Here is a 26,004-nt window from a genome sequence, read left to right as displayed (position 1 = left end):
GAGTTTCTATTATTTTCTTTGTGGATTACACAACCACGTCAATGTAGAATCCCAACTGCTCCCCAAATATTGAAGGATACTGAGATAACATATTTCTCAGATTATGATGTTGCAACTAGCAAGTGCTAATTAATAAATTAAACATGGTTTCCTCCTGCTAATTGGATGTGCAGGCACCTTAGATGATACTTAGTGCTAATTAATAATTATAAAAGCTAAACAAAGCATCTAGAACTGAGACATGAGCAATGGATATCCCTTTTTTAATTGATTCATAGTTCAAAATATGATACTTCAACCCTTTGAATGGTCTTGTTTGAAAACAATTGGGTTAATGTCAATTATTGAAGATTAGGAACCCCTTATTTTGTTCCTGCTGACATGTATGAATAATTACTTGATGTTGGCTAAAAGATTGTTGAATTTTCTTTTATTTTTTTCTTAAATGATCAAAGGATCTACATCAAGGTTACCTGAAGCATTATCACAGTTTCCTAATTTTCAATTACTGCCCTTGGTTTCTCCTTTTTCTCCCCTAATACTGTTTTCTCTGTCATATATTATGTTGTTCTTTGATATGAGGCAGTGCAATCTTCCTCTCTTGTAACCTCTACTTTGAGCAAAACTCACTTTTCATGATCTCAATCATAGAAAAAACTTCTACAAGAGATGGATTATCACAGCATATCTAAGGACAAATATGCTTTACCAGGTTCCATCTCTGTGGCCTTCCCCCCACCTTATTGAATTATAGAGGAATTTTGAAGTAGAGGATTTGGTCTCTTGGATGTGTTGTCCATAATATAATATTTTCAGCATCATGTTCACCTGATTGGTGGGCTTCAATCTCTCCAGAAAACCTTTTAACCCATCCCTGTGATCCAGCCTTTTAAGACTACTGTAAGAATCTTATCCAATTCTCTCATGCTTACAAATAAAATCTTCTCCTTGGTTGAGTTTGGCCAAGCATCTTCATACAGAACCAATCAATGATTATTCTCTCTTCAACCAGATCAAAGACAATAGGCTTCTAAGAGTAGATAGCAAGAGAGGAAAGCTTTCTTTGCAATTTGCCTCTTTCTTTCAAATATTAATCTCGGAAACCTTAAAAAATGATTAGTTTCTTTCTCAAGTTGACCATCGTTCAATAAATTGATCATAACAACTTTGACTCCAACCTGGGTTGTGTCTCATATTATTCGAGTGAAGGAAGATTCGACCATTAAAATGTTTCCTGAATGGGAGATTATACGAAAGCATCAGCAACGATGTCAGCTTACATTTCGTAGGAAGTAAAGGGATCAATTATTACCCACGAAAAAGGGGATCAATTCGTGCCAATGCATTGGATTGGTATGTATCAACATCATACCATTTTTATATATACACCATTAAAAGCAAAAACAACTGGTAAACCCATCCCACACCCAAGACCCCCACACAGGAAATGCAAAAGCCCAGTTGAAGACCCCAAGAGATTTTGGTCTTTGCCAACTGAGCCAATCCCTTAATAGAATAAATCCTTCCACCAATTTAGGGTTTGAATCTAGGCTACTTGGGACTTTCTTGGGCCGCAATCCATAATTCTGAGTGAAAAATGAACAAGTAGGGTCACAAGTCAAAAGCAAAGAATTGTAATGATGCTTTGGTAAGAAAGCCTAAATGAAAGATATCCGAAAGCAATTCTGTCATTGGAAGGATCAAGGATAGATCAAAGTCCAGGAAAGCACAAATAAACCTTTTGAAACAACTGCTGTCAAATTCCTGGGTTTGGAATAATAAATCAAATACACTTAGGTGGTTCTAGCTGTACAATGGAGAAATTGGCAAGAAGAGGCACAAGGGAAGTGAAGTGACATACTTCATTTTCCTATAAAACATATCTCACTTCCAAAAGGAAATATAAATATTTGCATTCCTCTTGGAACCAAACACCAAAAATAACTTTACCTTCAGATTAAATTTCACACCCTTGAAAAATATTTACATTCCCCTTTCAACCAAATGGATAAGAAAGATGACTATGGAACAGATATTACAGACCCATTACCAATGCTACATTCAATGTATGAAGGATAAACTCATCAGCATTTGCTCCACCCCTTTCGCGATATCTAAGATCAGGCGACCTTAAAAGTAATGTCACACATTATACTACAGAGAGTCTTTTCATCCAAAAAACTAAAAATAAAATAAAAGAGGGGTTGGGGATCATAAATCCATCTGCAAATATTATCTCCCGAAGCGAAATTGAGCCACAACACTCACAGCTACAAATGTTTCTTAAAAGAGTCCTCAGAGCAAAGAAAAGAGTATATTGATATGAGAGTTGACATAATTCTGATGCACAAAAAAAGTTTAATCTTGCTGAAATGGAAGACCTTTGCATAGAAATTGAATCAGAATATTTGGTAACTTATTATTGGGGATCCAGATAGGTATTCCTCAAAAGTATCACACTAGTAATAAACCAGATCCTCTGGTACAATCTGAGAAGAAACAAAACCCAGTAAATGAAACATACCTGACAATAACGAACAACTTTACCAGCGACGTTACAGCAGGACAAAAAAAATTTAAAGGAAAGAAAAAAAGTCTATTGTGTATGCATCGCTAAGTCATTAGAGATGCACAAGACATTAATTGGAACAATTCTTCCTGAATATATCCCGCAACCTGATTTTACATCTCAATCAAATTCCAATAAGGAAACCCTAAATTTAAAAACTCAAATTTCTCAAACCTTACACAAAATCCTTTGTAACTGCTTTTTTCTGAATCTGACTTCTTCAAAACAGCAATCCAGTTAGCTCTAGATAATCAATTTCCTTCTAACTGATATATGTATATAAACGACGGAGATGTACGAAATTCACAGTCATTCACCTGGTTCACTGAGTTTCTTCACCTACAACTTCCTGACATTGAAATGATAGAACTCCTAAGCAACGATTCCTGGAGCAATGAACAAGAATTTGTAAGTACCACAACGTGCACCACCATTAATCAGATTATGAATCACTTTAAAGATCAGACCAAGTTATCATCCACAAAGTGCCCATGCAAATGAAACCATTTCTCTGTATGCATGTTACACTCAACTTCCAACAACTCCAGCCACCACCATAACACCCTTACCCACAGTAAAACTCTTTGTTTCCAACTTTATTTCCAAATCACAAAAACCTATATTAGACTGGTAGGTTGATACCACAATGGTTGGGATTCAGAACAGTACAATGTCACCGAAAAAATATTGAAAGATCTGCTTGAGTGACAATCTCTGCACTACTATCATATAAGTGATCCTTCAGCAAATGATCAAGAACCCACCATGTTGAGCACACTTGAATGACTCTAAGACAATAAAGCAGTCACACAATAGGTAGAATTCCACACTAAGCATTCTTTATTAAATGCATATAGAGTAGCCCTGCTAGAAAAGTAATTTGACCAGCTTAATACCATTTGGATGACAGACAAGTGTCATCTGTGCCTTCAAATTTTAAGAGCAACTGAGCAAATTTTTCATGCAAAACTGGACTCTGAGGAAATCCACTTACAACTGAATAAAGTAATGGATGGTAGCTAACAGTACATAATGTCTATCTTATTCATATATGTTAAAACAGTTGCTAAAGAGACGACAAGCAAGGTCAAATGTCAATATGGGTGTGATCTTGGGGTAGTCCAGACTCCAGATATCGACATGGCTCCTAAGTGTTACTCTTTTGAGTGTCTTTTGTGCTCATGAACTTGAAACCAGATTGTAGAGGGTGGAGCACAAAATGCATGAACTTGATTGCAATAAAAAATAGTAAAACTTAATGTCCCTAATTAACTCCAGTTAACATTTGTAGCCATTTAATCCACAAGGCTGCCTTTGAGTTGACAACAAATAAAGCCCTATATAGAATTGCATGGAAAAATGGATCCACCCATGCTGATTTAATTAGGAAAAAGTACTAGTTGAGTTGACTCATTCAATAGCCTTAAATGGTAGCATGGCTGCAGTTCCGAGTGCTGACTTCAATTGCTTACCAATGAACATTCAATGATTAATGTAGACAAGATATGGTCAAAAATAAATCTTTCAGATAGTTGGGATTTACAATTTGTCACATGAATAACAAGATATGGCCCACCTACCCGATGGTCCAGGTTGAGAAAATCATGCATGGCATGTCAAGCAGGGGACTAGAACCCGCAAGTCATTTTATAGAAAGTAAGTCTGCAGACATGAAAATATGTTCTATATTTAGATCATTTTTCTTAACAAAAATAAATCAAATTTTTTTCTTGAATTGGGAGTGTTTAGAAATAGTTTCCAAGTAATTTGTCTATATTTTGAACAAGAGGAGGAAAGGAGAACACTTACCTCTATTCGACTGCCTATTAGTTACACCATAACCTCCAACATAGCCTGCAGAACTTTTAGCGGAAACATCTGATGCTGCATTGCCAAGCCCATAACCAAATGAACCAGATCCTCCCAGCTCTGGAGATTCAGATCGCCAAGTGAGATCCCCATAAGCTGAACCGCCAGCATACACGTCTCCATATGCCTCATTGTAACCACCATTTGATGCACCATATGATGATGCTGGGGCCACACCAGTTCCACTGCTTCTTCCATATATTCCCCCTCCTCCTCCCAAACCATAACTGCCATCCGCACTTCCATAACCAAGATTCCCACTAGAATAGCCAGAACCAGTTCCCCCACCTTGAACCGAAATGGGAGAAGATGAACCCCAATTTACTCCAGTATTGCCAAATGAACCACCTCCAACGCTACCATTTCCAGAACCCATGTAAGAACTAGAGGTTGTGGAGTTTGTGGCATAGTTAAGTCCTCCACTACCCCACACGTTTCTACTTGGTGAGCTTAAAACAGAACCACTTCCTCCATTACCCCCGTTGTAACCAATAGGACTGACAAATCTATTTGAGTTCCCACTGTAATATGGACTCAATCCTCGTGCATAGCCAAGACTGGTACTGAAGTTTGTGCTTCCCCCATAGCTGGGGCTCAACCCTGACTCAAAATTCATGCTCATTCCATAACCAGGAGGTCCAAATGGGGGAAAGGCACTCCGACTACCAACAATGGGACCAAACCTACCATCCATCCTGACTCCATAGCCACCAACTGAGCTTGGATTATACCCCTGTGTGTAGCCATTAAGAAAGCTATTCACTCTATTCATGCCATAGTTATAGCTACCAAATGGGCTGCGACTAGGCCCAGGGGACAACTCTTTGGGAACGGCCCTCTTGACCTCAACCAGTTTGCCATTCAGTTCATGATAAGTTTTCATCAACACCTTCTCCACTGCTTCCTCTGTATCATAAGTAATGAACCCAAAACCTCTTGGCCTCTGGGTGTTGTGGTCATACATCACCACAACATCAGTGATTACCCCAAACTGATCAAAATACTTCTTAAAATCGCTCTCTGTTACTGTGGATGCTAAACCTCCTACAAATATCTTTTTAGTGCGGGCAGGACCTGGTGATCCGTGAATGCTACTGTTGCTTCTATTCAGAATGTGTTGATCATCCCTAGGAACAGCCTTCTTTGCCTCAACCTGAGAGTTATAGAACGAATTAAAACAAACAGTACATTTCCATTTATAGGCACTCTTAAAAAAGATCGTCATTGACATTTCTAGTTACTTCAAAAATCCTTACAAATAAGAGCCCCCCACATCTTCAACCTAAATAAGCAGCAACCTACTACAACAAGAAGGGGGGAGTGAGGACAGACAGAGAAAGGGCTCTTGTCTCAATTGTGAATTGGTTGAAATCATAACCAAATTGAGAAAATAAAATTCTATGATAAGAATTATGGCTAATAATGCTAGGAAAGAGACAACTTTTCAAAAACTTATCACGGTGGTTTGGATGAATAAAATGAATGTACCAAATACTGCAAAAAGTTTCAACATTTTCCTCTTCATAGTCATAAGATTAACAGGGAAAGTCATATGAAGTCTAATTACTTACTGTTCTACCATCTATGATATGTTTTTCCATGACAACTCTCTCGGCAACGGCAGGGTCTGAAAAAACAACAAAACCAAACCCACGTGCACGACCTGTTGTCCGATCCTTCATGATAACAGCCTCCACCACCTCTCCGTAAGTTCTGAAATATTCCTTCAAACGATCTTCATTTGTATCCCATGAAATTCCACCGATGAAGAGTTTGCCCAGATCCGATTCCATTATCTGCAATCCCAAACGCAAGTTTTTGACATCAGCCTAAATTAGCAATAAGGGAGGACAGCACATAGTGAAAGCTAATACAGGATTTTTTTATTTTTATTTTTTTTTTTTTCATCCCGACAATCATAGAACCAAATTGACATAAAAAGCAAACGACACCCATCTGATCCAATCCATAACAAATAATCCAACAGAAAAATAAATCATTAGCCAATAATTCAATAATAACTAACTAGAAATATTCCAGGGGAAAAAAAACAAACTAATGAGGATAGGAGCAGCATACCTTATCCAATAAGTTACCCAACACAGGGTAAGATAGTATATCAGATATGAATAGCGTATTCTCGAATTCAATCGAAGAACATCGGATCTTTAATGGATCAATGAAGCTATACTCCAAGATTTCTGAAAGGATAAAAAAAAAATCCAACCACATGAAATTAAAAGCGAAGTCCAAAGAGATCCATAAATTAGATCAAGATGCATAGCTTACACCCAACATAAGCAAACAATCGAAAAGAAAAGGGGGAACTCACAGATTGGAGAAAACCCAGATGCGAAATCCTGGCAATCTAAGATCTGAGAGGAGGCATAAGAAGAACAGAGGGCGTGTTCATCCTCCCCGAAAAGGCCCCCCAGTTCTTTTACGATTACTTTGTTCTTTCAATTCGATTGATCCAAATAAAAATACTCAAATTGTTATACAAAAGAGAGGAAAGTTGAAGGTGTGTAATGACGGGTTTCGAGAGAAGGTGGAGAGAATATAAAGAGAGAGAGAGAGAGGGGTCGCTAATCCTTCTCTGGTGTAAGAAAATTAGGAGGTGGAGATAGGTGATGTTTCTCTTTTCTTTTTCTTTTTCGGTTGGTTTTGAAAAAAATATATATAATATATTTATAATGTCTGAATTTGCTGGAGAATATATGAGAGATATGTAAATTTCATTGTTCATGAGAAATTTCTGAATTCAAATCCAATGGAGTATATCTTCTCAAAGACCAATGGGATTTGTAGTGTAAAGCACAGGGAATCGTAATTTTGGACCCACCAATCCAATAAAATTCAAATCTTTAGGAAAATTAGAGGGAAGAATATATGCCTAAGATGAAAAATGAAATACATGAATCCTTAAAATATTTTGTCTTAATTAATTCAGATATGGTGATGACCATAAAAAAGGTATTTATCATTCACCTTAAAACTTGGGTTTTCTTTTTCAGTGAAACACGAATGGTGGTTTCACGCTCGGATTGTTGATGACTCAGGTCGAGTCCTTGTCCATGCATGTAAAATGGAGTTCTTAACTTGGTCTTTGACTAAATGAGTCATCTCTTTTGATCACTTTTCAGGACAAATACTTAACTTCCTAGTGAATATAGTTTCTTTTATTTTTCTGAGTAACGACAAAAAAGGTTCAAGTATTAATAAGGAATCTTCAGCATCTTACACATAAAACTATTAAGGAATTTTAGCATCTTACAAATCAAACCAATAATCCGTTTTAACAATGTTTTTTCTTTCATGAAAAAGTGAATTTATTGAAAATGAGAAACACTCTTACTATAATTTGAACTAAACGAGAAGTAACGATTGAAATTAGGTCAAACAGACCAAATATCTACCAATTCATTGGCAAGCCATGAAACACCATGGATGTCAAAAAGTAAAAACTCATAATGACACTGGCTCTTTTGTAACTACTTTACCAAAGAAAACGAAAATTTTCAATGCTTCAATCCATTTATGAGTGTTTATTTGTTAGTCTTGAAGGAAAAACATACAAGCCAACCAAAACCGATCGTACAAAAAGATAATGAAGGAATATGTTATTACTCGTTTTCAAATAAACCAGTCAAACAAAACCTCATGAAATTGATGCACATGTCATGGTATCAGATATGTTTTTTATTATTGTTTTATTTTTTATTCTTTTTTAGTAAGAGCAATTTTATACATTGGGATGAAGGTATTACATAACACAAGTCGGGACTATGCCGTTGACCTTGAAGGGATTCAATTTTTATTTATTTATTTTAGTGTGTTTCTTGGAAACCCATAAAAACTTGATAAAACTAAAAACCAAAACTAACCTAACTAGTAAGTAATATATACACATTCCCCCCCCCCCTCCTCCAAAGAAAAAGAAAAAAACAATAGTATATCCCATGAGTTATGCATTTATGAGCATTAGTAGCAAAAGCTCTAGCAGCTAGAAGAGCTCTTTAGATCGCTAAACACCAGGGACTTTCAAACATCATTCTTGAAGGAGATAACATTGTTGCGTCTCAGATCCGATCAAGGTTCCGACTAAGCTGATCTGACTCCCAAGTATCTTTCCGAACACGAGGACGATGAATCCTACAAGAAAGGTTAGACGTGGACTGGCTAGGATGCCAGGGAACCACCTCCAATGACTAAATGATTCGATGATCAAATTAAGATCTTGTGCAAGTACTACATAGGAATTTGCTAAGAAAGTGTGTATGTCTTACTGAAGGGGTGAGTCTCCGTTAAATAGTACGAAAGTTACCTTTTCGGGTACCAACTGGGGTTGTTCCGCCTAATCATCTTAGGTGACTAGGATGAAAGGATTTGAGTCTCCCAATGCTACATGTAATAGTCCTTATTCCCTATACCAATTTCTTAATGGAAAAGTGACAATAAAGAAGTTATACTGACAGCGTTTATTTATTATCCCAAATGCCTACTAACCCGAGTTTATTATTGAACGGTTCGACCAGTAGAGGTTGATAATCCGAGTCAATTGCTCGACGGTTCAACCATAACCCGGAAGAACATTCCCACGGATCTAAAATCCCACGTGTTTAAAGGCCGGAGAAAAGCTCAGCTGTGCGTCAAGTTGTTTTCACCTTTTTGCGACACACCTAGCAAAACGTGAAGGCGACAATACAAATGAACCAAATTGGAACCATACGCCAAAAATAATTATTTTAATTTTTGATGTAGATTGATCGAGTTGGCAGCTTAGGTTATTTGTATATGGTTGATGTTGACACGTGGAAATTGAGTTGGCAATTTAGTGGTTATGTGTCAACATTCACTTTTTGCATAATGCCATGTGGCATTACAGCAAGATTCAGCCATTTACATTATTATTTAAAAATTTAAAATATTATATGTGGCTGAATCTTGTAACTCAAGACTTATTTAGAATAATTCACAATTCATAAATAATATTAAACACTAAAAGAAATTCTTAACTTCAAATGATGGTGTTAGTGTATTGATCATGATTCTTTTCCCAATTAGATGAATTATGTAGCTTTAGTTAAATAATAAATAAATTTATTTTATTTTATTTTAAAGACTTGTATAATTGACTCTATTATGCCTTAAGGGGCATATTTAGTTATTTGAATTCAGAGATTTCAAATCTTTGGAATCATGAATCGAATGTTTATACTTGTGTGGTTGTAAAATATCGCTAGATTCACGAAATCTCGGAATTTTACGTTTTTAGGTAAGCCATTCTCGAGTATTGGGTGAAATCCATAGATTCCACTTTAAGTATAAAATGGATGAGATTTGCGGATTCACATCGAATAATCCAATAAAACTCTACGAACTTCGATAGATTCGAGGCTAACTAAATAATTAATTTTTGAACCATGAATCTATATATTTGAAAATTCTATTTCATTTCAAATCCCTGAATTCATGTAACACAACAGTCCCTAAAGCATTATTGTCACTCTTTTATAGCTTCACCTAATTGGTAACAACTCCTTCAATTTTATTGAAAATTTTCTTATTCTCTTACTGAAATTTGAAATTTCTCCTTAACCCTTTTTTTATGGTTGAAATATTATTACTTGGGCCTCTGATTGTCAAAACATTTTAGATGTTTTGTGAAAAGTAATGGTATTTGGCCCTTGTACCTCCCGATGTTAAACCGTAGCTCCGTCCCTAGAAATATATCTCAAAACTGCTTGGTATTTTTTGGTAAAATATAATGAGATAATTTAAAAACCACTTTGTATTACAGATTATATAAAGGAAAACTGTGTGATGTCTCACATACATCCACTGTCATTTATGATTTCTTTGCAATCCCCACTTCTGATCACTCATTTTCATTTGTTGAATAGGTTTTCTCTTGATGTTCTCTAATGAATTTTTTTATATATATATAAAATATTATGTTAAATTATTCTATAAAACATTTAGGAGATAAACCCAACAGTCAAGGAATGGAGTATGGCCAAAAAGTCACACGGTGCATAGATGTACCCTTCTTTCCATAGTGTCTACAAAGCCGTTGAACGCCCTTCGATGGTACAATTCTCCACGGTAACCGAGTCCCTGGAGTTTTTCAATTGGCCAAAACTAAACATCGATTCTTCACTGCTGTCACAAGCTGATAGTATAAGGGAAACCCAAAAAAAAAAAAAAATTGTATTGATATTTTCTTCTCCAACTTAGGTGAACATTTTTTTCTTTGATAAGAAACTTAGGTGAACATTGCATACAGAAGAAACTCTTTTTAGTGATATATTCAACTACAAAGGAAGATACGAATTAGAATCTATCCGGAGCTTTAGGTGGTGATTAGCAATAAGAAGCATTTTGTTTCATGGAATCTCTATTTCTATTAATGTATATTTTCATGATGGGTGGTTTTTTTTTTCTTTTTTTTTAAACAAAAAAAATGTCTCTTAAATTTGCACAATAGTATAAATTCTGTTAAGTCATGGTTAGACTATCACATAATTTTTTAATTATTTTAATAATTATTAAAAATTTTAAAATTATTCTTGCTAAAATTAACTTGAATTTTGACAATGATTTTTTTTTCTATCCAATATATTTAATTTTTTTTCTAAACAATCTTATAAATAAATTTTTTTAAATAATATATTAAAGAGATTTTTCGAAAGCATAAGCAAGGGGTCAAGGGTAATATTATAAATTCACAAGATATTAAAAACAACTTATGAATTATGAGATCATCCAACCCTGATTTAACCAAATTTGTACTACTATGCAAATTTAAGAGACATTTTATCCCTGCCAATATGATATATTCTTATGTCTATATATACTTTCCAATATTCGTTTTGGGTGTTCTTGAAATTTTCCCAAAAATAAAAAAGATTTCCTACATGATAACAATAATAGGCCAATTTCAATAAAACTCAATATGCATTCCCCATTCATGACTTTGTCTTTGCTACACATATCTAGAAATGACAAAAGATTCAAATCGTGAAGCAAAAGAGAGATGAATCGAGCCTTAGGAAATGGAGTGTTGCATCATGATTCATGCCTTGCTTTTCAGATTTGCTCAGTCCACGTTTCAAAGTCCAGTGTGAAGAAATTTATTATATTATTCTTGTTTATTTTAAATTTAAGGTTTATCCAGACCAGCTTATGTCTAACTAAAAAAAGAAAAAGAAAATATTGAACACTTGAATCCTTGAATATATAGTCTGATCTAACCACTCCATATAGGTACAGAATTAGAAGTAGAGAGGAAATGGATTGAAATAGCACTTCCAATGAGTCATTTTGGCCCCAAGGTCATAACTAGGGTATGTTTCTTTTGACATAAAATTGAAGGTACATCTGTTCTTACCCAAGAAAAGGGGTAAATTTTATTATGTAAATATACAAGTTTATACAGTGAAGAGAAAGTTGATGTTTCTTTTTCTTTTTTACCCATAAAATAAACATTGCAGATACTTAAACTAATACTAATTAACATATAAAGCTCTTTAAAGTAAAAATCTTCTATTAAAATTTTACTTGGAAACATCTAAAGGGAACTGTATTAGACATGAATGCATTATTTTTTTGAAAATTATTACTTAGCTAAGAAAAGCGTAAAATTTAAAAACGGCAGAGATATTTAATTGTGTACTTTTGAACATGCGAGAGATCAAGATATTCTGAAGGCATGATTCATGCTTCTTGCCATGTCGAGATATTCTGAAAGCATGATTCATGCTTTTACTATGCTAGCAACATATGATACTTAACTTGTATTGTATGCGAGAATATAAACCTTAATCAAAGAATAGTGATTAATTTAGAATAATTAATAATTATTATCAAATGAAAATGACATGGACCGATCAAATTTGATAAATTGGGTAAGTAAAATTCAGGGTTTCCTAATTATGCAAAAATGCCAACCTAATCAAATGATTAAGTTCTAAGTTTCAAATTAGATAGTCAATAATGATCACAAGCAAAATTGTTATAATCATTCTCCAACTATTTCTTGTCCATAGTTTTCACGTAACTCCTTCAATCATCACCTGTCATTCTTATTGGTTGTAAGAATAGCAATTCCTGCAATTCATTACCTACAACTAGATAGGGCACTTATGAGTTATGACAAGAAAATAAGAGGTGCAACTATCATATAGGTTTTTGCTATTTAAGTTGAAACATGAATGCTGATTCCTGTAGCCATTTAGGGCTCCATGGATGAACAAGCAAGGAAACTGTTGCGTTTAATTATGATCTGTTTCAATGTATTATGATTGATTCCACTGGTTTGAGTCTGAAATTTGTTCATAAAAAAAAATTTGAGGTGGAAAATTGCTTGGGTGCTGTGCAATTACTGCAGCAAATGATCGAGATCTCGCGCAACACCTGCAATAAACGGTCGAGATCGAACTCTCGGTCCAGATCTCGATTTCAACCGTTCGCAGCTACTGCGCATTAATTGTGTCAAATTTGGACGCAACTAGAAACCAATAAATGAGGAGAGACTCGAATGCAATGCAGTTCAACCCAATAAATGAAGGATCCAAACGTGTACGAAGAGAGAGAGATTATATACTTGACGTGTTGGTAATGAATTTTGTGCAATCATAGGGAAGAAATCCAACAAGAATCACGTAGTTTGGCACAAGTGTTTGAAGATTTGGACAAGTCTTTCCTGTAATTTCAACTCATGAGAAATGCGATTAGCACTTGTAAGGTGTTTTCATGTCTCCCCTCGTATTCGTGACGGCTTCACCGAGCTAGATGCAAGGCTGAAGGCTCTTTGTTATTCAGGGAGATTGATAGAAGCTGTTGGCATCTTGTGTCATACTGGGTCACCATTGGATTCTCAAACTTATGCACTTCTATTGCAAGAATGCATTTTTAGAAAACAATTCAATGAAGGTAAACATATCCATGCTCAAATGCTAAAAGTTGGGTTTTCCCCTGATCAGTTTTTGCAAACTAAATTATTAATCTTGTATGCAAAACATGGAGATCTGGAGACTGCCCATGTATTGTTTGATAGAATTCCTGACCCAAGTGTAGTTTCATGGAATGCCATGCTCTCGGGTTATGTACAAAAGGGTCTTGAAGATATAGGATTGGATCTTTATTACAGGTTGAGACACAGTGATTTGAAGCCAGACCAGTTCACATTTGCATCAGTATTCCGAGCCTGTGCCACATTAGCTACCCTAGAGCAGGGGAGGCGGGCTCATGGTGTCATGATCAAGACCCAAACTAAGGAAAATGTTGTGGTTAACAGCTCTCTCATGGATATGTACTTCAAATGCAGTAGTACCCTGGATGGTCAAAGGGTCTTTGACAAGTCTTCAGAGAAGAATGTTATTACATGGACTGCTCTAATCTCTGGGTATGGTCTACATGGAGGAGTACAAGTGGTTTTGGAACTCTTCCACAGAATGTTAAATGAAGGGTTTAAACCAAACTATGTTACTTTTATTGCTGTCCTTTCTGCTTGTAGTCATGGAGGTCTTGTAAGTGAGGGTTGGAGTTACTTCTCATCAATGAAAAGAGACTATGGTATTAGACCTAGGGGGAAACACTATGCAGCCATGGTAGATCTCTTGGGGCGAGCAGGAAAGTTAAAGGAGGCTTATACACTTATTCAGAACTCACCTTACTGTGAACATTCAGTCATTTGGGGTGCTTTGCTAGGTGCATGTCAGATTCATGGAGACATGGAATTGGTGAAGCTTGCAGCAAAGAAATTCTTTGACCTGGAAACAGAGAATGCTGGAAAGTATATTGTCTTGTCCAATGCCTTTGCTTCTTTTGGGTTGTGGAAAAAAGTTGCAGAGGTTAGGGAGGTGATGAAGACAGTCAGGGTGAAAAAAGAGCCAGGATATAGTTGGATAGAAGTCAAAGGCAAAGTTCATACATTTCTTGTTGAAGATAAATCTCATCAACAAACAGAGCAGCTATATGAGACCATTAAAAAACTCACTAGAAATTTGAAGGATGCAGGCAATGTTCCTGACTTGTGAAGTCCATGGCAGGTTCAAGAAGAGACTTGGAAAATGCTCACTGAAATGATTGAGTCAGTTTTGGGAATAATTTCAAACCGATTAAATAATTTGCCAACACACCCAGCATGTATCAGAACTGGCCTATTGACATAGATGAGAAAGAAGTCCACCAGTGATCCAAGAGCAACCCTTTATAGATTAGATAAATATAAGAAGCATACTACTTGATTCAGGTGCATCCGTGCATGCAAGGGATCCAAGCATTCAAGTATTGTTTTGATTCTATCAAAAATAAATAAATAAATAATTAAAAGAAAATTATTATTTAGATTGACAAGTGGCATAATAAATTATATATCGACCATTTTAAAATATGGGGGTGTTATAGACTCTCTAGCTTGGAGGGTCTTCTCACCGCAGCCAGTGATGAATTGGTCTATTTCTGATGTGGTTGTTCAATATGCTACAACAGATGCTTCTTTTTGGTAAGTTTCAATTAAAAATTTTTTATCAAAAAAAAAAATCATGAGAAAGGGGAGTATTAGTTCATTTTTGTGAAATTTTCACTAAATTACTCTCTAAAATTAATGTTACTATCCTAATTTTTAATATTATTAGTCTCAGTAAATTTATATTTATCTCATTTTCAATATTAATCTCCACATTTTAAGTTTAAAAATACAATTCATTGACCCCCGGAATTTTACGAAGATTTATATTAGGGAGATGAAGAAATTGCAAACAGTAGAAGAGGAGACAAAGAAATGAGTTGAGCATATGGTTTTCCATTTAAGATTATTCTTGTCCTTTTGAAACAATTAATATGTACTTCAACACTTAAATGCAATTTTCTAAGGGGGTATTTTTGACATATTTTTACATTATAGAATATCTGATTGACAAATTGAATATCTGAAGGGGCAACATTAATTTTAAGTTAACAAAAGTGTTAAAACTTTTCTCCGCTGGATGCAAAAAAATCCCCACTGGGAGACTCACCCACCACAGCCAGGTGTGCAACCCGAGTTGAACACTGGATTAGTCAAGGCGAAGCCTTGAAAACCGAAGTTGACAACCCAAAAAAAAGTGTTAAAACTTTCCCTAATATTTTAGGGGAAAGAAAATTTATCCGGACAATTCTACTTGAATAAAAGTATCTCAAAATTTTCTCCATGCAACTCATTTAAAATATATTTTACCAAAAACAAAAAACTCATTTTAAATATATATTCTTTTTGATGGATTTGGCTGGTGGTTTGAAATTCTTATTGTAAAACCAATCTTCTTCACAAATTTAGTGAAAAACTAAAACGAACAGACAACGAAGATTCCAAAGCACAGTTAAATTGGTTAGGTTTTCATTCGTTCTTTCCCTCCAAGCGTGGAAAAGCACGAAGATTTGGAAGTGAAATGAAAAAACTTTGAAAAACCCTAAACCCTATTCTCCTCGTCGTCTCGTCCGAAGAAATAGCAAAAAAAATTTCAGCACCGCTAACTATTTCATTATATTGATGCTGAGAATGAAGTCCCTCTTCTTCCTCTCTCCCACTCGTTCAATATTCCCTTGTCATCTCACCAGAACAAAACCATTACTCTCTTTTCAGATTCGTCAAACCCTCTATAACCAGTTTCCAAACCCTAATATTTTTCGCCTGAGACCGTTCTGTTCTTCCAAACCCTCGATTTCGAGTTCTCGCTCCGCCGAGAGCTCGAACTCGCAAATGAAGGCATCTCAATTCTCTTATGGCGAGATCCATGTCATCGTCGGCCCAATGTTTGCTGGTAAAACTACAGCTCTCCTCAACCGTATCCAGACTGAAAGTGATAACGGCAGGTTTCGTTTTTTCTTATCTCTCAATATCTTTCTGTAAATTTTGGGGTTTTAGATTTAACAACGTTACTCAAATGAGGGTTGTCTTAATGAGTGTTTATTTCTTCACAGTAGCCATATCGTGCTTGTTATGCTCATTTTTTAACTTATATTTTCCCAGAAGTGTAGCAGTAATAAAATCGAACAAGGATACCAGATATGGATTGAACTCTATTGTAACGCATGATGGAGCAAAATTTCCGTGTTGGGCCTTGTCTGATCTTTCATCTTTCAGGCAAAATTTTGGTCTTGATGCTTATGAGAAGGTATTCTAAAGTTTGATAGTCTGAATCAATGAAATGTTGTTTGGCTTGCCCGTTTATTTGTTTGTTGGATACTTGATGGTCATGGTCGCGTTTGCTTCAAGCACATATTTTGGGAAAAGGAATGAGCATAATTTGGAATGGTTTATTATTTGATTAGCATATGACTTAATTATGTATGCTCATCTACTTGTCTGGTCCTGAAACAATTGGTGGGAGGATCTCTTTGAATAGACTGGAAAGTTTTAGCATTTCAGATAGCGGATTTTACTAGTCTCCATGTAACTAGTGTTCTTAATCCAGTGTTTTCTGTGGCAGCTGGATGTGATAGGGATCGATGAAGCCCAGTTTTTTGACGATTTATATGATTTCTGCTGTGAGGCAGCTGATCACGATGGGAAGACCATAATTGTTGCAGGCCTTGATGGAGACTACTTGAGGTATTGTCTGAAAGTACTTCATCTATCAACCTGCATAGTTAAGAACTTGGATTGTTAGTTATTCATGAAAGCATTAAATGTTTGATGCTAGGTATTCTCTCTCTACTCTGAACCTGCTTTTGAATATCACTTTTTTCCTTATCACCACCAGATTTGTTACCATGTCAATGCACGATAACTTGATTTCGTGACCAATTTGTTGGCAGGAGGAGATTTGGTTCTGTTCTTGACATTATACCAATAGCTAATTCTGTAACCAAGTTGACTGCTCGATGTGAACTATGTGGCAAGCGGGCTTTCTTTACCTTGAGGAAGACAAAGGACACACAGACAGAATTGGTTGGTGGGGCTGATGTTTACATGCCAGTCTGCCGGCAGCACTATGTCAATGGACAAGTAGTCAGTGAAGCTACCAGGATAGTTGTAGAATCTCAAAAGATTCAGTGTGATTCTTACCTTGAAGTACCTTCCCTACCCAGTTGATGATGTGGTATCTTTCTATTTTGCAATCTAGCTTATTGTGTTCGGACTTCAATGTTGGGCCACTCAACAGCCTGGACAAACTGATACTTATGAATTCTTTTGTGGTTTTCTTGTAGGGCAGTTGTTTCACCATATGCTCACATATTGAAGGTACTTCTCTTTCTATCTTGGATTTTTTTTTGTAGGGTTGTATCACCTATATATGTGCATACATTTAAGGGGTTTCTCTTTCTGTTTCTTGGTTTTCTTGTAGGGTTGTTGTATATCTATTTTTCACTCAGACCTGGCCACTGTGGTATGAGTAATGAATTCAACAAGGGTTATCTAATCCAAATATATTGTAGAAATTATGTAAATTTCTCTGAGAGACCAAAGGAAGACTTGCAAAAATAAACCTCCTCTCTGGACCCTGAATTTGCATTGTCCACCTGCTTGTGGAAGATGCTCATAATATTTATTTATTTTATCAGATCAAGCCATGGGAATAGGATAGATGAATTCAACAACCACTGAAGATCTGTTACCAAATGATCCTGCAACACCTAGAGAAGTGCATCATTATTGTGTTAAGCTCTGTGAGAGACCTGGAGATCTGTCACCAAAAGATCCTCCAACACCTTTGGACCATAATTTGTCGTCCTAGAGAAGTGCAACCCTACTTTGGGTTTTAAGAATTGATGCCTGGTGGAAGGTTTTCTTGTCTTAGTAGCATAACCTGAACATGTGACCTTGTGATGTTTTGATCTTTTCTATAGCCCAATTGTTTTTCTAATTTTCTTATGAGTTTGTAAATTTAGTACATGGTGAAATGTAGCACCCCAGCAGGTATCTTTGTTTTAGGCCACATGCAGGAATGACTTGGCTAACTAGATAAGAATTGATGATTCAGCTGGATGTCTTGTACTGTATTGGAACTTCAACTTGTTTTTTCAGGTATCAAAATGTTTGGCATCATTTTTAAGCTCTTCTTTGAGGTTCTGTATTGCCGCATAACCAGCACTTCAACTGAATTTAGCAAGTGGAAAGGGCTCAGACCTACCTATTTACCAACATTTGGTTGAATCTACAATGATCCAATGCATCATCTGAGCAATAATCTCCAACTTCTGATGATCATCAGCGAACATCTTCTTTTCCATGAGAAATTAATTTTGGGAGTTCACAATTGAAATTGGTTCTTGGATCAATTCTTCAGTTGCAACCGTGTCAACCATGTAGTAGCCTTTCTTCCATGCTGAAGACAACATTAGGAATCTCATTAGTAGATGGAACAAGACATCATTTTTTCCATGAGAGGTGGTGGAAGGTACTCTTAACACAACGGGATCTCTTGGATTTGACATACAAGGCATCGCCCTAAAACCCCTACCAAGAATCTCTTACTGAAACAAATGTCCAAGTGATACCCTTAGTAATGCCAATCTTCTACTTTTTTAATTTGGAGATCTACATTGGACCTATGTGTTGAACCAGCTTGGCTCTGCCATTTGATGCTCATTACATTTAATATGATGCATGAGTGTTTCTATCCAAAAGCGAAAGAGAAAAAAAAAAAAAAATCAAATTTTCAATCCCCTTGAAGTATTCAATTTATCAATTAGACTCTTTACAAGAAAAAAATATATCAGTGATAGCCTATGTTGATATGAAATCAAAGTTAAATGCTAATATAAGCAGATTAAACTTTTCAGAAATACTATAATATCCTTAAACAAAAACAACCTCCGGTAGACTCTTCTTCGTCTTTTTATATAATTTGCATTCATTCTTCTTCTTCCATTTTTCTTCTTCCATTTTTACATTTCCATGATTCTTATTTTACAAAACATTTTTGTTGTTTTCCTCTCTTTTGTTTTCTTCTTTCTTAGAATGCAGGGTTAATACTGAAAATGAAGGAAATAAAAATTGGTTGGGGCTTGTGGGGTTAGTTATAGGGGTTTGATTTATCAATTGGATAACTCCAGTATGACATTAAGGCTCTTTTTTGTATCAATTATCATTCTCTATTTCGCTTATTTAAAATAAATGAATATAAGAATTCATCCGGCGGCACCTAAATTAATAATATTCCCCCCTCTAATATAAATTCGCCCGGTTACGGAGAAAAAAAAATAAAGAACTTCAAAGATACTCCTAGAATCCAAACCCAAACCTGATTTGGTACCCATCTTCCCCTTTCTTTCAAATCGACTTTAGGTCTTTGCTCCCTCCTTCAAACTGCAAGAGTGAATATTGATTTGAACAAACCCATGGATTCCTGCTGTTCTCTTCACTTGAACTTGATGACTGCTAATACTACTAAATTGCCATTAAACCCAGCTGAATCCATTAGAAAGGGGGAAGATGGGATTCAAGTCTTCATTCAAATCCCCTATGTTCATGTTCACTCTTGGAGCTCAAACTAGGGAGAGACGAAATAGGGTTTGGGTTTGGATTCTATCCGGATATTTGAATGCTTTTTTTTTTTTTTTTGGTACAAAGGTGTTTTTTATATGTAGATGATAGATATATTATACTTGTTGATAAGGGTGGAACCCACGACCTCTTCAATAAGAGATTTGGTCTTACCAATTGAGCAATCCTATGCTGGTACAATTTTAAAGTATTTTTTTGAAGCAGGAGAATTTTTATATATGGGGATGGATCCTCTCGCTTTGCCCGAACTCTTTCAAACCCTCTTCTAATGAGTCGAGTTGCTTTGCTCCTCTAATTTTCAGCCTTCTTTAAATGAGTTGCTAATGCAGCAAAGAAAGCGCATTCACCCCAACTATAAATGGGGGTGCTAACACGCCTTGCCTAAAGAAGAATATAGGCTAGTTTTTTTTTGGTAAAAATAGGCTAGTTATATTAGTAACCAGTAAATCTTTTGTATGTAAGAAGACTCGAGAGATTTGGGAGATAATGACCAATTGTAAGGCATGAGACGACCCAAAAAGCACTTGATCATGATCAACCTTGAAAGCTTACTTGGGTATTGAGTAATTACTTGTACGAACTAACTGGGTCTTGCTCTCGATCAACTGAGTAAAGTGCTTCTCCTCCAACTTGCTTTCGTGATAGCCTGCCTTACAACAAAGGGGTTGGAATTACACATAGCAACTCCCCTACTATTTATAAGCCGCTACTTTCCCTTCCAGCAGATCTAGGCTAGTCAACCATCCATAACTCAAACTGCCTATCAACTCAAAGTCCCTCAGGCCATGATGCCTGAGCTCGCGCTTCATATGGTATTACATATACCATATGCAAGGGTTAAACCCATAACCTCTTTACTAAGAAGTATGCATAACCATTAGATCAACATATTGTACGTGATAGATTCTCAAAACTCACTAGGCATTCTTTGGGAGACACTCTCCAAGGAGAGGAGCCAAGGGTGACGCTCAAACTTTCGCAAATTTTTTTTATTTTAATTTAATCTGAACCTTTTGATGTGAATGATGGCTATGAATTTAAGGGAATGATGATTCCGAGATATTTGCTAAGATGGTCGGTTGGTAATTTTGTTATGTTATTGGCCCACTTTTGAAGTCCAACACCCAAACTAGGTCGTGCTTCAGTGCTGCTCATTAAACGGTCAAAATTTCATTTTGATCTCGACCGTGCAGCATGCAAGTCACACTACCCAAACTAGCTACACAACGAAAGCGTCGCGTCGAAACCCTAGAAAATCATCCGTTGCGGCGTGACCTTTTTTTCCTTTCCAGCGTTCCCTTAAATCTCGAAACACACCGCTACCATTCGATTCTCATCGAACGGCTTTTGAACTGTCAACAACGCCTATAAAACTATACGCCTCCATAGGTTTTTCATATCGCGTTTCGATCCGCATTTCTGTTTCTTATCTTATTTAGGTCTCGCTTCTCTCTCGATCCTCTTTCGCCTTCGGTAATGTCTTCTTAGGGTTTTTAGTTTTTCTCCTTCTGCAGGAGGCCTTCGTCTCCTGTTTTTGTCGAATAGAGTTAGGGTTTGTAAGCAGAAGCACTAGTTGTTTCTTCTTCTGTCCATAGTTAAGGCTCTCTGATTGTGTTTTTTCGATCGTTTAGGTTTTACGGTATTTGCTTTTGGTTTTCTTCTCTGTGATATTTCTAGGTTTTATAGCAGAAATGGCTTCTATGACAGTGATTTCTACTGCTATTAAATCTATTGATGCGAAAAAGCAAGATCTTCGTAAAGCTTTCGAAGATCTTAAAGCGCACTCCTCTTTCCTTGCTTCCTTCACCCTTCAATGGGAGGATTTAGAGGAGTATTTTGACTCGATCAAGAGTCAAATAGAGAAAAGGTTCAAGGAACTTGAAGCTATCGCTCCACAAGCCGGTAATACATTGGCTGTGGAAGGAACCCCAGGCAAGGTTCCTGTTTCTAATGGGAAACAGATTTCTCTGGTAGTTGTTCCGGTTAAGAAGGAAGAGGAGGAAGAAATAATTCCTCGTTCCGAGTTGAAATCCCTATGCTCCAAGAAGGATGGAAAGGGATTGCGATCTTATATAGTTAATCATCGTAATGAGTTGCCTTCGATCCGGAAAGAAGTTGCCGTTGCTTTTAAATCTACGCCGGATCCGGGGAATCTTGTTTTGGATGCAATGGAAGGTTTTTATCCTCCCAATTCCAAAGGAGATAAGGATAATGAATTGGCGTCTGTTAGAAGAACTTGTATTCTTTTGTTAGAACAGTTCAAGACGATCTCTCCAGAAATTCAACCTCAAGTGAAGGAGAGAGCCAAGAAATTGGGCCTTGAATGGAAAGAAAAGCTCACTCCTGGTAGTGAGAATCATTTGGAGACATTGGCCTTCTTGCAGCTTCTTGCTACTTTTGACTTGGTTGAAGCGTTTAGTGTTGATATGGTACTTGATCTTATTGTTACAATTGCTCGGCGCAAACAGGCTGTTGAGTTGTGTCTAGCACTTGGTTTCACGGATAATATACCTGGTATGCCTTATTCTTACCTGGTCTCGATTTTTTTCTTCTCTAATATTCTTGTAGATTTGTTATTGTCGCTTGGTTTCACCCATGAAGTATCTGCTAGATGTCTTTTTGCTCTGTTGGATAACAAGCATAGAAACCTTGATAAAACTCTCCCGTAGTGAAGCTTTCTCTATTATTTAGATCTTGTCTTTTCAACTCTTTTTTCGTGATGGCGTTGGTTGTTCTTATATTTTATCCATTCCTTAGTTTTTAGTCTTTGCTCGTCAAAGTCTGTATCTTAATAGTTATGTTCATGGGCAGTTGGGCGCTTATTTAGATGATGCTCTTTTCTTTTTTCTTTCTGCAGTAGATTAATGTCTAAATTCTAGCTAACGGCCTATGATGAAATCACTTCAATAAACACCATCTTTCGGGACTGAATGGTTTTTACCTTGATGTTTATTCTGCAATTCTGAGGCCTTCAACTAGATTCTCGTTATGTTAGATTTAGAATTAGGGTTACGATTTTTTTCATCCAATTTTTCAATTTCGTCTTCCCCTCTCTTCTTCAAAATTAAGCTTTCTTCCTAGTGTGCCTCCTTTTATTTTAGTCTCATACTGGGTATGTAGACTTGAATTTGCTGTCTGTGTCATTGAAATACACCCAAGATTTACCCTTTTATTTAGCAATAAATTTTATTGCTACTCTGATATTTGCCGATTTTTTGTTTCTGCATAGGCATACCTTGTTAATTGGCAATCAAAACAACATAATAGTTATTGATTGTCTTCTTGAGTACCCACTTTGGGTCAGTCTGATAGAATTTCTATCTTCTGTTAGCAGATTTTATTGAGAAACTTAAAAGTAAAGGGAAGCTTCTTGAGGCTGTAAAATTTGTGTATGCATTTAAGCTTGCTGAGAAGTTTCCACCAGTACCGCTCCTTAAAACATACATTAAGGAGTCCAAGAAAATAGCAGCAGACATTCGTAAAAAGGGAAATTTCTCAACCCAATCGCAGGTATTTTTCAATTTCAACTCTTGTTGGATATGTTAGATCCTAAAAACTATATTAGGGGCTCCATTTTATTGTTTTTATGTATTAACTTGCCCACAGAATGAGGCTACGGCCAAGGAAATTGCTGCCCTGAAAGCAGTTATTAAATACATTGAAGAACACAACCTTTCATCCGAGTACCCTCGTGAGAATCTTGAGAAGCGTATTGAACAGCTGGAGAAGCAGAAGGCCGAGAGGAAACGCCCTGCAGCGACTACTGCATCTAAGCAGCAGGCGGCGAGTGGAAATAAACGTGCTCGACCATCTCCTGCCGGTGCTAATTCTAGTGCTGGTGCATTCCAGACTTCCATGCCTGAGTTTGGTGCTGGTCTTCTCCCTATTCATCATTCTCAACAACCTGGCTTGTTGTCAGATAGGGTTGCTGCCTCATATTTGGGTTCTGCAGCTGGGTCCTATGGCTTGCAAGGTCCCTCTTCTTTAGGTCCCTATGGAAGTTCGTCTTCTGGGTTATATGGGTTAGGTGAAAACCCAGTTCATTATGGTGCGAACCTAAGCCCAGCTAGGTCGCACCTGTACTCGGGTCATCCCTCTCATCCTTCACACCCGTCGCAGGCTTTGCAGAGTTCTGGACTCTATGACAGGCCATTAGGTTATGGTGGTTATGGTTTACCACCTCAGCATCGTCCAAACTACTACCCTTGAAAGCGCTATCGCTTTTCTTCTCAGATGACATATCTGTCATTGTACAAATAGTAGATTTGCTGCTTTATTGAGAAGTTAAAACAGTGTTAATTTTGCTATTTTGGTATGATCTGTTTAGTGGTTTCGTGCTGCATCTTTGATGTTCAACAATGATTTCAGTTATCAATTTTTATCAGTTCAAAGAGCGATTTTGTTTTGGTAGAAGACTTAGAGCTTAGTTTTGGAATTTTGGTGGTTATTTGCGTATGCCCATACCTTTCGTCAGGGCATGTGTAGAGTATTTTATTTGTTGCAGTTAAGACGGCACTAAATTGCTTCTTGACTATTTTAATTACCCGTTTCCCAGTCTTTTTGTTAGTTCCTCCAGGTGGAAGAAAGTTCATTCTTTCATACATATTTTCCTGTTGCCTCTTATAGGCTTGTCGAGGTTTTTACGGTTGGTATTTCGCATTTTCTTTTGGTCCTTTTGTTGCCTTGCTGTACGATGTCACATAGACCTGCAAATATTCATCGTAAAAGCTTTTATTAGCTTTAGCGTTGTTATCTGGCTAAAACAATGGTGTATGGTAAGTGGCTGTTCTTGATACTATTTACTTGCAGAATCCCTGTTTAGGAGAGAGCTCTGCCATCTTCTGGATGGTTATTCCCTAATATTTTGCTACTCGTTGAATTGAGTAGTTTGTTCATCTTGGTATTTCTTTGCGGTAGACTATCACTCAGATAATTCATGTACAGTTTTAGAACTTCTGTTGACAAACTGCCTTTCTTCTCCCACGGTGAAAGGTTATACTTTACTCGTATCCTACCACACTCATTTGCTGTCGCGCTAATCTTTCGGTATCACAACGAGTTGATTTCCCCCCCTTCTGGGACCTGTTTAGAATATTCATATGAAAACTGATGCAAGAGTTTCATTTAACAGTAATTTGCAATTACTGTTGTGGGGTCCTTTTTTTACTTTTGGTATGTTCATTTGGATATAAGCATCTCTCTCTTGTGAAAAGTTGATTTTATGGCGCAACTTCATTGGAGTATTCAGACATTAATACGAAGCCAAAGACCTAAAAGTCTCACAAACATAGCTAAGTTTTACAAAGTTCATCTCATTGTTAATGGTTCTCCAAATAAAGCATTAGTTACACAAATCCCGTCTCATTGTTAAGTCGCTAGAAATTAAAGATGGTAACATTAATGGTACGACTCTCTTTCATAAAGAGAGCATAGAGGGAGAATTATGAATTTCTTGCAACTCAAAAGAAACAGCCAATTTACCCATTTATTTGTGTAGTTGGAAATTTTAAATTCCAGTGTTGCGGTGTTGCAGTCGAGTTAGATGGAGGGCCTTGACCGGAAAGATGAAATTATCTGCGAACTTCTACGCAGCAATGCAGTTTAAAAAAATGGTAGCGTTGGGTGTAATGACTTAAAATGGGATATTGAACTCTAGTACGGAAATGGTATATACGGGTTCAGCACCAAAGGGTTCATAACCTCTCGAGTGTTTCTTCTAATCTAACCTTTCCGCCCTGTGACTGTCCTCCCTTCCACCAACCTTCACTCATGGGCAGCACGTATATACTTGTCACACTTGTCGGACCTACTGTGGGTGGGAGGATAAGACGGGTGAGGGGGATCTGCAGACACTGTAGAGGTGGAGAGAAATGAATAGTTTGGTGAAAAAAATTGCTTATCGAAAGCTCTTAATGTGTTACAATCGGTTCCATCTCTCCACAGGTACCTTTTACTGATAAAGCATCCTCCTTCACATTTTTTCCTGTGAAAATATTTCTCTGTTCCAGCTCTCCACAGGTACCCTACTTGTTATACTTTCCCAGGAAACTATCTTGTAATTGAAGTCTTCATG

General features: G+C 36.6%; 4 protein-coding genes and 1 non-coding gene across 11 annotated transcripts; 4 read left to right on the top strand and 1 right to left on the bottom strand.

Moving 5' to 3' along the window:
* Positions 1-1,105: 1,105 nt before the first annotated feature.
* On the bottom strand, positions 1,106-7,097 carry LOC149004017 (heterogeneous nuclear ribonucleoprotein 1-like). 2 transcript variants are annotated; one of them, XR_016175603.1, is made up of 6 exons: positions 6,771-7,097; positions 6,518-6,639; positions 6,010-6,234; positions 4,379-5,591; positions 4,150-4,231; positions 1,106-2,955 (listed from the first exon to the last, which is right to left on the bottom strand). XR_016175603.1 is itself a non-coding variant. In XM_089168879.1 (5 exons), the coding sequence occupies exons 3-5, from the start codon at positions 6,229-6,231 to the stop codon at positions 2,942-2,944; spliced, it is 1,449 nt and encodes a 482-aa protein (XP_089025005.1). In that variant the 5' UTR covers positions 6,232-6,234; positions 6,518-6,639; positions 6,771-7,097; the 3' UTR covers positions 1,106-2,941. The 2 variants fall into 2 exon arrangements, 1 of the variants encoding a protein (XP_089025005.1); XM_089168879.1 differs by lacking the exon at positions 4,150-4,231.
* A 5,878-nt stretch (positions 7,098-12,975) lies between these two features.
* On the top strand, positions 12,976-14,668 carry LOC149004016 (Tetratricopeptide repeat (TPR)-like superfamily protein). Its single transcript, XM_089169201.1, has one exon. The coding sequence runs from the start codon at positions 13,165-13,167 to the stop codon at positions 14,476-14,478; it is 1,314 nt and encodes a 437-aa protein (XP_089025327.1). The 5' UTR covers positions 12,976-13,164; the 3' UTR covers positions 14,479-14,668.
* A 1,072-nt stretch (positions 14,669-15,740) lies between these two features.
* On the top strand, positions 15,741-19,385 carry LOC149004015 (thymidine kinase a-like). Of its 6 annotated transcripts, none has more exons than XM_089167679.1 (6): positions 15,741-16,294; positions 16,452-16,596; positions 16,912-17,033; positions 17,240-17,523; positions 17,633-17,666; positions 18,450-19,385. In XM_089167679.1, the coding sequence occupies exons 1-4, from the start codon at positions 15,972-15,974 to the stop codon at positions 17,514-17,516; spliced, it is 867 nt and encodes a 288-aa protein (XP_089023805.1). In that variant the 5' UTR covers positions 15,741-15,971; the 3' UTR covers positions 17,517-17,523; positions 17,633-17,666; positions 18,450-19,385. The 6 variants fall into 6 exon arrangements, with proteins under 6 accessions (XP_089023805.1, XP_089023806.1, XP_089023803.1 ...); XM_089167680.1 differs by having other exon boundaries at positions 17,638-17,666; positions 17,987-19,383; XM_089167677.1 differs by having other exon boundaries at positions 17,638-17,666; positions 17,770-19,383.
* A 1,945-nt stretch (positions 19,386-21,330) lies between these two features.
* LOC149004013 (truncated FRIGIDA-like protein 1) lies at positions 21,331-25,935 on the top strand. Its single transcript, XM_089167674.1, has 3 exons — positions 21,331-22,445; positions 23,266-23,441; positions 23,538-25,935. Exons 1-3 carry the CDS (start codon positions 21,623-21,625, stop codon positions 24,138-24,140), a joined length of 1,602 nt encoding a protein of 533 aa, XP_089023800.1. The 5' UTR covers positions 21,331-21,622; the 3' UTR covers positions 24,141-25,935.
* On the top strand, positions 22,815-22,902 carry LOC149004014 (small nucleolar RNA SNORD96 family). Its single transcript, XR_016170021.1, has one exon. It is a non-coding gene; the product is annotated as a small nucleolar RNA SNORD96 family (small nucleolar RNA).
* Positions 25,936-26,004: the final 69 nt, after the last annotated feature.

Source organism: Hakea prostrata, chromosome 9 (genome assembly GCF_041222555.1).
Source record: "Hakea prostrata isolate BN-2017 chromosome 9, UWA_Hpros_2, whole genome shotgun sequence".
Classification (NCBI taxonomy): domain Eukaryota; kingdom Viridiplantae; phylum Streptophyta; class Magnoliopsida; order Proteales; family Proteaceae; genus Hakea; species Hakea prostrata.
The sequence above is the reverse complement of the archived record's forward strand: the minus strand, read 5'-3'. Positions and strand labels throughout refer to the sequence as shown.

Coding starts and splice junctions, on each gene's coding strand:
- LOC149004017 (XM_089168879.1), bottom strand. CDS start 6,231: ATGGAATCGGATCTGGGCAAACTCTTCATCGGTGGAATTTCATGGGAT. Junction 5,592..6,009: donor ATATCATAGATGGTAGAACA/GTAAGTAATTAG, acceptor TATAACTCTCAG/GTTGAGGCAAAGAAGGCTGT.
- LOC149004016 (XM_089169201.1), top strand. CDS start 13,165: ATGCGATTAGCACTTGTAAGGTGTTTTCATGTCTCCCCTCGTATTCGT.
- LOC149004015 (XM_089167679.1), top strand. CDS start 15,972: ATGCTGAGAATGAAGTCCCTCTTCTTCCTCTCTCCCACTCGTTCAATA. Junction 16,597..16,911: donor GTCTTGATGCTTATGAGAAG/GTATTCTAAAGT, acceptor TTTCTGTGGCAG/CTGGATGTGATAGGGATCGA. Junction 17,034..17,239: donor CTTGATGGAGACTACTTGAG/GTATTGTCTGAA, acceptor ATTTGTTGGCAG/GAGGAGATTTGGTTCTGTTC.
- LOC149004013 (XM_089167674.1), top strand. CDS start 21,623: ATGGCTTCTATGACAGTGATTTCTACTGCTATTAAATCTATTGATGCG. Junction 22,446..23,265: donor TTTCACGGATAATATACCTG/GTATGCCTTATT, acceptor TTCTGTTAGCAG/ATTTTATTGAGAAACTTAAA. Junction 23,442..23,537: donor ATTTCTCAACCCAATCGCAG/GTATTTTTCAAT, acceptor ACTTGCCCACAG/AATGAGGCTACGGCCAAGGA.